Here is a 12,133-nt window from a genome sequence, read left to right as displayed (position 1 = left end):
TTGCAGTGTCCTCCAGTAATATATATACTGTGATGGAAAAGACACAGGTGCATGTGTGCACATATGTAAAAAAAATAGTTCTTGTTCCTATTATCCTCTATCACACCAGACAGAGTAGCAATGTGAAAGAGTAGAGTCAGGCTGTAGTTTGAGAACAGGCAGACAGGTGATATTGGGGAATACCATTTATCCATCTGCAGTTATAAAGCATGCATTCTCTGTTTACCTTGTCCTATGATGCTGGCCCCTCCATGTTGCAGGAACTCCAAAAGTACGGCACTTAGGTTCCAGGTAACTTTAAACTTTGAATGGGCAACAAAGATGACTGTGTTAATGGGCTTCATCTCACTTCTTAGGGGGGAAGTGTGGCAATCTTTCCTCCTACTCTTGATCCCAAGATTTGGAATGTGTCATTTAGGAAGAGGAAGAATACACAAATGAGGCAAATATAAACCTCTGACTGAGCCAGTGTCTTACTGAAAAGCCTGTCTGCTTCCTACGTGTGCCTTTTGCCTTTTGCAGGAAGGAAAGTGAAACCTCAAAACAATACATCTGTCTTCATTGGCTTATGATGGATGTAGCCAAATTTTAGATTTCCTAATGCATACTTTCTGTTGCATTAGGGTTATGTGAGTGATGGAGAGATAACTGATGTTTTAGAGCTTTGAAGTTGAACCAAAAGGGCAAATAGATCTTATGTTCAAAATGCCTGTTCATATATGGTTTTGCTAGCTGTGCTTCTTGCTGACTTGACCTGTCTTGGAAGGGTAGACTTTGACAGGAAATTCTGGTCTTCCTGGGAAAGAAAAGTTGACAAGAAGGCTCACCTGTTGCAGCAATGCAGAGAAGAGCCTGGTGCTCCCTGACTGGCATTTCCCCTCAATCTTTGAGGTGGTGTAAACATTAATTTTGAGAAAATTTTTTCTGTGGCCCAGTTCACATGTAATTCAAACCATGAATAAACAAGAATGCATAAGCATGCAGGTACAGGTGGGAAATCCTGCTGCCACACTCCTGAAACTAAGCCATGGTTTGGCTTAGTGTTCTATCCAAGCCTGGCCTTGTGGCTTGTCTTCTGCAAGAAAACGACAATTTGTAAGCCAAGAACAACCCCTAGTTGCAGTTTGTGCATTGTCAGGAGCAAGACAAACCATGAACCTCAGTATGGACATAATGCTAAGTCAAGCCATGGCTTAGATCTGGGTAGCAGGGCAACAGGAAAAAACAGAGTACCTGCACACTAGTGGAATTCCTAGCATATGGCTTTTGCTAATTCTTTCAGGAAAACTATGGACGTGGCTTGGAACTTGTACATAACTTCCAAGTCCCTCATCCTGCAGTAGTGACTTAACAGAGGCACCAACTCTGCCCCCCCCAGTTAATGGCCATTGCCATTCAAATGGTGTGTGTGCATGTCATGTGATCGATTATGAGGGTATTTTATTCAAGTTGGCACCCCTTGACAGAAATTTGGTTGGCAATGGGAGCCTCCCCGTCCCCTCTTTCCCTGGGACTAAGGTAAATGGTGGGGAGGACTTTACCTGCTTAATTACTGACAGGCTGCTGCAAAAGACAGAAGAGCAGTGCCAGTTAAAAGCTCCAGGTTCAGTCCTCAACATCTCTAGATGGGGTTGAGGATGTCGCCCATCCAAAACTCCAGAGAGCAGCTGCAAGTCAGAGCAGTTCAATGCAGACAACATCTGGAGTACAAAGCCGGGTATGATGTATTCTGAGGACAAGACAGCGAGGCCCAGAGGGCTGCATTTGCCCCCTGGGCCTGAGGTTCCCTACCCTGCCTTAAAGCAGGAGAATCAACTAGGCAGAAGAAATGAGCTGAATAGGATCTGTTATCTGGATCATATTCTATTATAATTAGTGCAGCCTTATTTCCCTTCCATTCTATTCCAGGTTTATGTCTCACTTTCTGATTTCCTTCAATACCTCTTCTGGTCCTCTCCCTTCAGGGAGAAACCTTCCTTATCTCTCCTCTGTCCCCTTCCTCCTTAAAATTTTATGTCTAATTCTCCCCTGGTCTCCTCGCTGGCCCAAATAGGACTAATTTAGCCAGCTAGCCCTAGTGATCATCTAATGTTTATTGGATGGATTTCCCCCTAAATTGATTTTGAATTCTGAATTTACTGTTATTCACGTTTTGTACAGTATTTTATGCTGTTTTGTTGCATCACTTAAGTGTTTTAAATTTTGTTGTTAGCTGCCCTGAGCCCAGTTTTCTGAACCAGGAAGGGCGGGGTATAAATAAAAATTTATTTATTTATTTAACAACATCTTTAGGGGGTAGAATCATAGAGTAGCGTTGGAAGGGATCCCGAGTGTCATCTAGTCCAATGTCCTCAATGCAAGAATCTCACCCACAGCTGTTCCTGGGTTGGCTGGAACCACCAACTTCTGGCTAATAGCCAGGGGCACTGATCAATTGCATCGCGGAGGTTTAAAATCTGGTCAAAGGGATGTGTGTCCACTGCCTCACAGCACACTCAGACTGTGATTCAGGGTTATGGGAGTGACAGCTGCCTCTTTTCCCATCACCCCAGCTTCCTCAGGATCGCCAAGACCTAAAGAAAGGAGGCAAAGCGACTCCTGCAGTAACCCCACCACCAACGGAGTGATAAGCAGATCCCTAAAAGTTTTCCCTCTGGTGGGCAGCAAATGCAATCTCTTTTTACCCATTGGACTTTTTACCTCAGGATCTCTTCCAACTCTGTGATTATGTGGCTCCCCCCGCCCCGCCCAGCCCCTTCATTCCTTCAGTTAATATCGTGGGCAGCAATAAGCAAACTGCTGGTACTGTATTCGGGAGGTCTATTTGGGTGCGCCCCCTGGTGGTTTCTTCCATGTTCACCAAACTTACTGTACTTTTTTCATTCTGTCTCCCGGGCCAACTAATTCAGTGGCGGGCGGATGGTGGTGCCCATCTACAACAGGCAGGGAAGAAAGCAGGAAGCCCAGACAGTAGACAGAACCGAAGCAAAAAAAGCCCACAAACCGGTACGCTCTGGACCGGTTGCAAGTGTGGAGGCAGCGCCCCACTGACCCTTAGTAGAGCCGCCTCCTCTGGCTAACCTGAGACCTTCGGCGCTAGGCTCTTGTTCCAGACCATTTTAAGCGCCAAGGGCTCACCTCCGGCGGCTGCCGTTCGTTCGCGGTCCCCGCCGGGGCTACAGTCCGCAGGGTCTCTTGCGGGGCAAGGCGCCCCAGCTCGCGCAGGTTCGAAGCAGCTCCCCTTTGCGCAGCAGTTGCGTCCGGCGATTCTAAGCAGTAAGAAATCTCTTCACGGCCATTCATGTGCATAGGAGCCAACTCCTAGGGGCCGAGGGGGTCTTCGCCCCCCCCCAAATACTTGAGGAGGCTCCCTCCGCCAATGGATGGGCATTGCCATTCAAATGTCTGCGTGCACCACATCATGTGATCGGTTATGCGGGGCGGGGCTTGCCCCCCCAATACTTTATTCAATGCGGCACCCCTGTTCACGTGGGAAAAGACAACCCTGCTTTGAAGCAAGGAATGGGCGGGCACACACTCCCCACGTGCCTTGCCCGTCCCAGTGAGCTGGGTCCCCAGCACAGGCAGACCGAGAGGGGAGGTCCTCGGCGGTGCCTTTGGCGAAGGCTACCCCATCTATCCCGCAGCAAGGGAGGCAAAGATGACTCGAGTCGAGGGCATCGCGGAGGGGCGGGGCCAAAGCACAACTGACGGCGAGGCGTCTTTCAAGCATGTGCAGAGTACCTTTTCCCAACCACTAAGTAACCCAGGCACATTTCTTCACGTCAGGCCCGAGTCACACAGCAGCGCTTTTCCTTTACTGGGGGGGATATACACTCTCTGTCTGCTTCTGCCCCGCTTCCCCACCTTCCTCCACCCCGACTCAGGGCGGGGGCGGATCCGACATTGAACTGCGCCTCCTAATCCCCCGCTCGCCCCCCGGGATAAAAAGGGGAACAAAACCGCAGCTCCCCCGCCCTCCCGGGCGCAGCGGGGCAGGCAGCGCGGGCCGTCAATCTCGCCCTTTGTCCGGAGCCCCCCTCGGCCCGCCTTTTGTCCCCCAATCCAATAAGCGCCGCTTCTCGGCCCCTTCCAGGCGCTTCCTTTCAGAGCCGGCCCGGCCGCCACAATGGGCCTCTCCGCGCCGCGCGCTGCCCCATTCAGCCCCTCGGCACCCTCTCCCCGCCCGGGACAAGGGGATTACAGCGGCCGGCTGGCCACCTATTAAAGGCCCGAGGGAAGGAGGCACCTCCGGCCGCGGGCAGGTACCCGGCCGCGCAGCCCGCCGCCTCCACATGCTAGGAGAGCCGAGGCCACGGAGGCGCTTGAGGCCTGGCGCCGCCGGGAGGCGGAGGGGGGACCTCGGGCGACGGGCCTACCTTCTCCCTTCAGGAACCGGGAGCCTGCGGGCTACGGAGCTTGCAGGACTCCAACTCCCAGCGTGCTCGGAGTTGGAGTCCAGCCGCGTCTGGAGAGCCGCACGCGCCGCAGCCCTCGCGGCCTTCGAGCTACTTGAAGCAGCTCCGGGTCCTGACAGGGCGGGTTTCCTTTGGCCTTGCCTGCCCTCCGGAGGAACTGACTCCGGATTAAGATAGTCCGGATTACACCCCCCCACTTTCCGTGCCTCCAGGTTGCTGGAGGCGGCATGAATCCACCTCGGCTGCTGGGTTAGGAGGAAGAACTGTCCCCCAGTTAGAAGCTGCATGGATCTGAGGTGGACTCTGTTGCACCGCAGGGGGAAATGGGTGCCGTCGAAGGAAGAGAGGAGGAAGGAGGGAGAAGCTTCAGAGACAGCCGTCTATGATGGCAAAGCGGCTCTGTGCGCAGCGTGGTTTGTTGAGAACCTGCGCAAGAGGAGAGGAGCTCTACCTGGAAGGGACGCTTAGGCCAGAGGAGGAACCCAGATCTCGCTCGCTCGCTCGTTCGTTCGCCTGTCTTTCCCGCCCCGCCAGCGCGAAGCCTGCGATGGATATTGCACCTGGTTTATTGGATCGTTTAACTTCCTTGCAGCGGTGGCTACATCGATACACTTTTAAGATACAACAACAACAAAAAGGGGTGGCTCGCGGCGGCCTCCACCCCGGCTTTGGCTTTGTACAAGCGAAGCTGCTTTCTGGCAGAGCCTGGCCTCCCCCCGTCCCCGTCCCTGCTCGGCCTTGGCGCGGAGTCTCCCGCCGCGCCCCTTTCCCCAGGAGAGCTTTGGCTGCGGGCACTCCGCCGGGAGGGAGGGAAGGGAGTCTAAATGAATGGGAAGAGTGTCCAGCAGAGCCAGTGCCGCCGCGGGGCGACCGAGGCCGTTTAGCACCGTGGAGTGCAGCCCGGCTGGCTGTCGGCTGGCAAGGTGCTGAGGCTGGAGGCTGGAGCCGCTCCCTGTGCTAGCGCGGCGCACCTTCTTGCGTGGTCGGGTCTCCCCGTCGGAGGAAGCGCCGCTTCTCCGGCTGCCCGCCTGCCTCGCCGGGCCCCAGCCAGCGACCGGGGACCGGGCTCGTGGCTCTGGACCGCGCTCGCTGCTCGATCTCTCCGTCGGCCGGGGCTACCAAGCTCGGATGCCCTGACTACAGGAAGGCCCCGCGGGACCCTGGTGCAAGGGCTGCGCGCCGCCCGCGAAGCCGCCCATGTTCATGTAGGGCCCCGCAGGCGGCGGCACCGACGGGCCCCCGCTGTTGGCCGCCGGGTAGCTGCAGCCGTAGCCGGCCCCGTAAGCAGCCGCGGGGGAACCGCCGTAGGCGTAGTTGGGGAATCCATTATAAGGATAGGCGGCGGCGGCGGCGGCTGCGTTGTAGGGCGCGCTGTAGGCCTGCGAGCCGCCCAGGCAGGGCTTGCCGTCCCTCACCAGCACGGGCACGGCCACCCTGCGCGGCGGAGGCGGAGGCTGCTGCGACGGCGGAGGCATCCCCGCCGTCGGGCCGCCCAGGTCCAGGGCCTTGTCCTGCCGCTGCCGCTTGCACTTGTAGCGTCGGTTCTGGAACCAGATCTTCACCTGCGTGGACGTGAGCTTGAGGCTGCTGGCCAGCAACTCGCGCTCGGGGGCCGACAGGTAGCGCTGCTGCTGGAAGCGCCGCTCCAGCTCGAAGACCTGCGCTTGCGAGAAGAGCACCCGAGGCTTCCTCCGGCCGCGCGCCTTGGGCCGCTCCGACGACTCCTCCGTGGGCTCCTTCCCTGCAGAAGACGGGGAACAGAGAGAGATGCTCCAGTCAAGAACCGGGGAGCTGCGTGCTGCGCTCGCTCGTGGTACAAGGGACCGGTACAACACATTGACACCCCCACACCCCTTCTCACCTTGCAGAAACCTCTCATTTACGCATTTCTCAAGACAGATTAATACATTATTTAAAGGGAGAGGAGAGAACACGCTACGCGGGCACCTGGAAGGGCCGACATCTGTTTTCGTTTTCTTTTTTAATGCACCGAATGCTAGGTCACAAGATAATTCCGTCGGGGTCTTACAGGGCACTCCTAGGCAGGTTAACCCAGAAGTGTCCCGCTCTGTTCAGTGGGGCTTAGGCCCAGGTTAAGGTTAAGGCTGCGTATAACCGCAGTCTTAAAGGGCATAAAGACACAGCTGCAACAACCCCAAAACTATTCTTCCGCAAAATAAGCCTGCAGCAGAAAAGCGCGCCTGTAATTCTAAAGGCGGAGCAAATTAGAAACACGGTTTGCCAAGTATTTTTAATAGTAATAGTATTAATATTATTATACAGAAAGTTGAGTCTTCCGCAACGGAATATGGCCGCTGCTTCCCGGCCTTGCAAACGAAGGAGCCAGCGCCGCCTGGCATTCTGCAGGAGCTCAGCCAACTCGAGAAAAACTTGAGGGAGCGAAGTGTGTGTGTTTTCCCCCTGTGCCACCAGGACTGCTTACGGCAGCCGGAAGGAAGCAAGGACTTGGGAAATGGATTTATGCCCATTTAGGAAGCAGACGGTAGTCTTTATGCCCCCAAAGATCCCGCAGTGCGAACACGATCTCCTCCCTTCCAGGGAGGGAGGGAAGCCAGGCCAGGCCCGTTACTGACTGACACAGCGCAAGCAAGAGCTTTGCTTGCCGCGCCTGGGACAAAACCTTGGCGCGAAGGGTCCCCAACTAGGTCCCCTCGCGCTTTAACCGCCCCACTCCGCTGCACCTCACCCCGGGTCCTTTCCTAAAGGGGGCTTGGAGCCAGCGGCACCATCATACCACCAAGGCGGCTCTCCTTGCCGCCAGACCACCAAGGCTGCGAGGCTGGGCCTCAGAGCTGTTCCTTGCATGTTTTGGGATGTGGATGGCTCGGCGTGGCCAAACGTGTCGTCCCCTTTCTGCCTAAGTCTCCGGCTGAACCGAGGACGCTTTCTTGTAAGCCAGGTCCACAGGACCTGCTCTCAAGTAAGGGGCATTAGGATGCACTCCGAGGCAAACTTGCAATGGGGAAGCGAGACTAACTGAGCAAGATTTTACATCCGAGACGAAGAGGGCTGCAGTGTGACCACCCAATCCGGTGCATTTTACCCAAGTCCCGTTGTGTTCAGGGAGGCTTAGGCTCAGAGACGTGTAGAGTGGACAGCAGCCTAAGCACGTTTACTCGGAAGTAAGTCCTTCAAAGTTCCAAGGGACTTATCTTCTTATTCTTTGTTTAGTTGGAGCCACAAATATTTTGCAGCGGAGGGAAGAGGCGTCCGCCTAAGCGACTTGGGTTTGGAGGTGCCCAAGCACTTCTGAGCAGCGCTGAACCGTTACCGACGTGCTCCTGGAGACGCGGATGTCGCGTGTCCCACTTTCAGCATCCCATCTGGCTGGAGAAACGGTGGTTCCAAGCCACACATGCGCAACCACGCTGCGATCCAGAAGGGGAAACTTTCGGAATTAGTTATCCTGGCAATGTGAAAGATTGGAAATCGCTCCGCGTTCCGAGAGGGACTTGGGCGCCCGCCTGGCCCTACGATTCCCCAATAAAGCCTCCCTTTTGGGGTCCTGATCCCGCTCTCGCTGGTACTCACCGGCTCCGGAATCCAGCACCGGTTCTCCCTCTCCCGCCAGGGCCTTGGGCTCGCAGGTGCCCCGCAGCACCGCCTGCACGTAGCTCCCTGGGGAAAGCCCCCCATCCGCGGCGCTCTTCCCCGTCGCCGCCATGGAGCTGAGGAAGGGCAGCTTCTCGTCGTCTTCGTCGTCGTCCTCCCCGTCGGAGAAGCTGCGGCACCCCAGCAGGCAGGAGGCAGCGGCGGCGGCGACGGGGAAGGGCGGCTCGAGGGAGCCCCCGAGACTCTGCTGCTCCAGTTTCAGAATATCCTTAACCGAGAAGGGGGTGGAGGTGGCGGGGCTGGGGAGCATCATTGGGAGGGGGGACGGGTGCGTGGGAAAGAGGGGAGCGAGCCGGCTTGGGTGCAGGAGCGCGGCGCCCTGCCAGCCAAGCCCGGCTAAGGGGCGTCCATGCGAAGGGAAGGCTGCCGCTCCGCCTTTGCAGTCGCAGCCTCTGCGCCGACCAGCTGCAGCCTCTGGACTCGGAGCCGCCTCTGCGGCCAGGGCGGGCGCGTCACGGCGAGGAGGGGCCGGGCTGGGGCGCGGGCTGCGCCCCCATTGGAAGGCGGGGGAGCCTGGAGCCGGCCCCCTCAGTGACACACACACAGAGAGACCCTGCCGGAAAGAGAAATCTGCAGGCTGGGCTGCACAGGCAGGCTACGCCAGGCGCCCACGCCGTCGGGTCACACAGGTTGGCGCACAGCCGTCGGGGGCGAGAGGAGGCGGAGAAAAATCCGCGCCACGGGGGAGTCCGAACCGAGGTAGCCCACAACCCCTCCCCATGGCTAGACAACCCCCTCCCCTCCGCCTTTCCCTGGACAACAGCGCTGCCACTGCCTTCCCTTCCTCTGGTTCCGGATCTACCTCCATCTCGTCCCTTGGGGACTTACCACTCGCGGTTTTTCTTTTTTAAAACTTCGGAGGAATTGAAAGAAAAGGAACTCCTTGGGGAAAGGGCCCAAGAGGAAACTCGCCTTTCTTGGGGCAAATGGGACCAAGGAAACGCAGGAAGGTGTGCGCGCGGTGAGATGTCCTGTCGCGGGCGCAGTAAATATAGGGACAGAGCCAAGGTAATCTGTCCAATATAACATTCAACATCCGCTTGGCAACTGGCCTATGGAGGGAGCACCAAGTCTCTTCCGGCGGTCACCTGCCCGCGAGGAGAAGCAGGTCTTTCGCATACCTTTGGCAAGACAAACCCTAGGACGCAGCATTACCAATGTGGGCATAGGACGAGATATGCATGAGTTTAGTAGTAGTAGTAGATGTAGTAATAATAGGTAGCAATTATAGTAGTAATAGGTAGCAGTAATATTATCCCGGTAATATCCAGAGGCGAGTATTATTGCATTGTGTGGTTATGGCCACCACACAATGCAATAATAGATGGCTTGTATAACATGGATATAAAATAGTCTGCGAAAGCGACATTTCAAAGCTAAGCTCGTGATCTTACGTACTGGGATATTATTATTATTATTATTATTATTATTATTATTATTATTATTTCTTGCTCATATTATGTGTCTGTGGTTAGTTAAAAGGGCTCTTGAGTTTCGTTTTTTCCTCCTGCATCTTTATTTTCTTTATTTCTTCTTCTTATAGTGGCTCCCCGGGGACATTCGCGAGGAAAAGTTGCGCGTTTTTGTTGGGCTCCGGCGAGCGCTTCTGTCTGTCTTTCAGGGAACCCAAAAGAAGGTACACCACTCTGGCTCTTCCGGGGAGCTCTCTTAAAATAAAAGCGATCAAAAGGGTTTCGTGATTAGTGTCAATGACCATTTCTGAAATTCGTGCGAAGCTCCTTCACTGTTCCTAAGCGCCGGTCCCTCCGTCCTCTCTGGGGAATAGTAACAGGGGTGGCAAAGGGCAGCTTAGGGAGGCTCTGCCGGAGAGCCCGGTAAGGGGGGTGGATTGTTCCCAGGCCTCGGTCCTCGCCCCCCCCAAACAAATATAAGAAGCCATCAAGTCACTGCTCCTGATTTCTCGAGTGGGGGGGACGGGGACTGCTGAGCACTGTAAGTAGTGCGGTAACCCAGTGGAAGTTCCCTTTCCACTCAATAACAGATTAAAGAAGGCTTTTATCTTTTATTAGGGGACTCTTGGGCAAGGGGTTTCCCCTCGAGGGTGGCCTCGGCTCGGATAAGCCACGAGGTTTCAATCCGAAAGAGTTAATGTTCCCGTTGAAACCAACGGATTTTTATGTGCCCTCTTGTTATCAGGCGGTGATCGCTTAGTCAATGCAACCATCGATGTAGCATTCATATTCGGTGTCTGTGCAATATAAACGGAAGACACTCTTTTATTGTACGAGGTTTGCGACTGCCTCGGTTTTTGCCAGCCTGTCAAGAAATTTTGTTATGAGGCAAGGAGGCTTCACAGCCCCTCCATTTGTGTGTTTTGATGGAACCCAAGAAACGCCGAAGACTGAAAGAATTAGAGGTGAAGGTGTGGAACAGATTTTTCAAGGCTAAAAATAAAAAATAAAAATGGAACGTTGACTGAACAATTCCTCTAAATAGATTTGATGCAAATAAATAACGATAAACTTACACTGCGATTAGTTCACGGTGAAATTAGTTTACTGCAAGGTTGCATGATATTCTATATTTCTTCATTATAAACGTTTATTGCAAAACTTGTAGATATTACCATCGGATAAGGAAAAACTTTAGTATTTACGTGTCCTCCGACTGCAATTCTGCGCACACTCGACCGGGAACGTCTCCTAACTGAACTCAATGGCGTTTACTTCTGAGTAGACGAACTAACCAGGAGACACGGGCACAGCAATCTGCACCTACCTTTTGTCCAGTGCATTATTGTGGAAGCCAACGCGATCAACTCTCGAGCCAGATATTTCCTGACAATTTAGATTTGCTGCTTGGGCGGCAGCCCGAAGAATACTTAAAGTTCAGTTGAACAACAGCGCTATTTCCTTTTCAGTAAACAGGCCTAGGATCGGCCTACAGGAGCAGATTGAGTGAGAAAACAGCCTAGTTCACGGGACAAGTTATAAAGCCCTTTTAACTGGTTGCAACAAAAGCAAAAGTACCCCGTGGACCTTAAACACGGGAATACTTTCATTGTGGCCAAAAACTTTCTGGGACTTGGGTCTTCATCACAGAGACGCCGAGACGCCCAAGAAGCGGGTCACCTAAGCCGATAGCGAGGGGTGTGTGTGTATGCAAAAATAAATAAATGCTGCGGTTGTTTTTTTATTAACCTATAGGCACACAACAAAAGACGTGGCAATGCAAAACAGCAACAGATGTGTCAAAGCAAGCACAGCGAATACATCGTTGGCATGTAGCCTTCGGAGGGAGGCCTGGTCGTCAATGCGGCCCGCGGGCCGGATAAGGTTAGCCGTCCCTGGGCATCAGGACTTGGTCAAATTAATACCCTATCCAACCAGCTTGTGCCTGGTGATGAATAGTCATTTGGCGATCGATGGTGTAAAATGATTTTACGCTATCAATTGACACCTCATTCAGAGCATCTAATTAACTTCTGAAGCCAACTGACCACTTCCGAGATGGTCCACAGCGTCAAATTAGCTAATTAATTTCGATTATTGCAGCTTTATGCCGGGAACAACATTTGAAGCGTCGTCCTCAGTATGTGGAGATCCTTGAGGTTTTCCGCAGCGTTTTCGTGGGGATTTAAACGCTCTCCCTGGTTTGAGGATGTTCCCCTTTTTTAGTATCTGGATTGTGTCCGTTCGTTCTCTTGCGCGGAGACTGACCCGTCTGGCTCAAGCCAATAGCAGCGGGGCATTGTTGGCAGACGACAGAAGGCATTGCGTTAGAAGGCGGCGCAGAGCAAGGATCCATGGTGGGCACGGCTGCTGTTGTTTGGCCCCCGAAGAGCGTTGCCCGAGTTAATACGGGCTGGCACACGGCAGTCATCTGTATTCTGGATAGGACCGTGACCCACTTACCACTGCTTCTTGCTTGATCTTCTGGTCTCCCTTTCCAAAAAATCTAAGCTCAACTCCCCGCGACAATCTCTCCCTGCCCCCGCGCCTTTCTCTGCGTTCAGCCTATATATACTTATCCACTTAGGAAACCACTTTGTGCATCTAAGGAAGTGGGTTCTGGCCCAAGGAGATTTAGACTTCAATAAATGTGTTAGCCTTTAATCCGGT

The 12,133-nt window shown here is 54.0% G+C and overlaps 1 protein-coding gene and 1 long non-coding RNA gene across 2 annotated transcripts; one reads left to right on the top strand and one right to left on the bottom strand.

Annotated features, from left to right (window-relative positions):
• Positions 1-5,251: 5,251 nt before the first annotated feature.
• NKX2-3 (NK2 homeobox 3) lies at positions 5,252-8,461 on the bottom strand. Its single transcript, XM_081862938.1, has 2 exons — positions 7,971-8,461; positions 5,252-6,159 (listed from the first exon to the last, which is right to left on the bottom strand). Exons 1-2 carry the CDS (start codon positions 8,302-8,304, stop codon positions 5,534-5,536), a joined length of 960 nt encoding a protein of 319 aa, XP_081719064.1. The 5' UTR covers positions 8,305-8,461; the 3' UTR covers positions 5,252-5,533.
• Positions 8,462-8,612: 151 nt separating this feature from the next.
• LOC309342474 lies at positions 8,613-9,751 on the top strand. The gene is made up of 2 exons (XR_014156845.1): positions 8,613-8,750; positions 9,595-9,751. It is a non-coding gene; the product is annotated as an uncharacterized lncRNA (long non-coding RNA).
• The last annotated feature ends 2,382 nt before the right edge of the window (positions 9,752-12,133 follow it).

The sequence above is a fragment of the Podarcis erhardii genome, assembly GCF_964252035.2.
Source record: "Podarcis erhardii genome assembly, chromosome: 5".
In the NCBI taxonomy this organism is placed as follows: domain Eukaryota; kingdom Metazoa; phylum Chordata; class Lepidosauria; order Squamata; family Lacertidae; genus Podarcis; species Podarcis erhardii.
The sequence above is the reverse complement of the archived record's forward strand: the minus strand, read 5'-3'. Positions and strand labels throughout refer to the sequence as shown.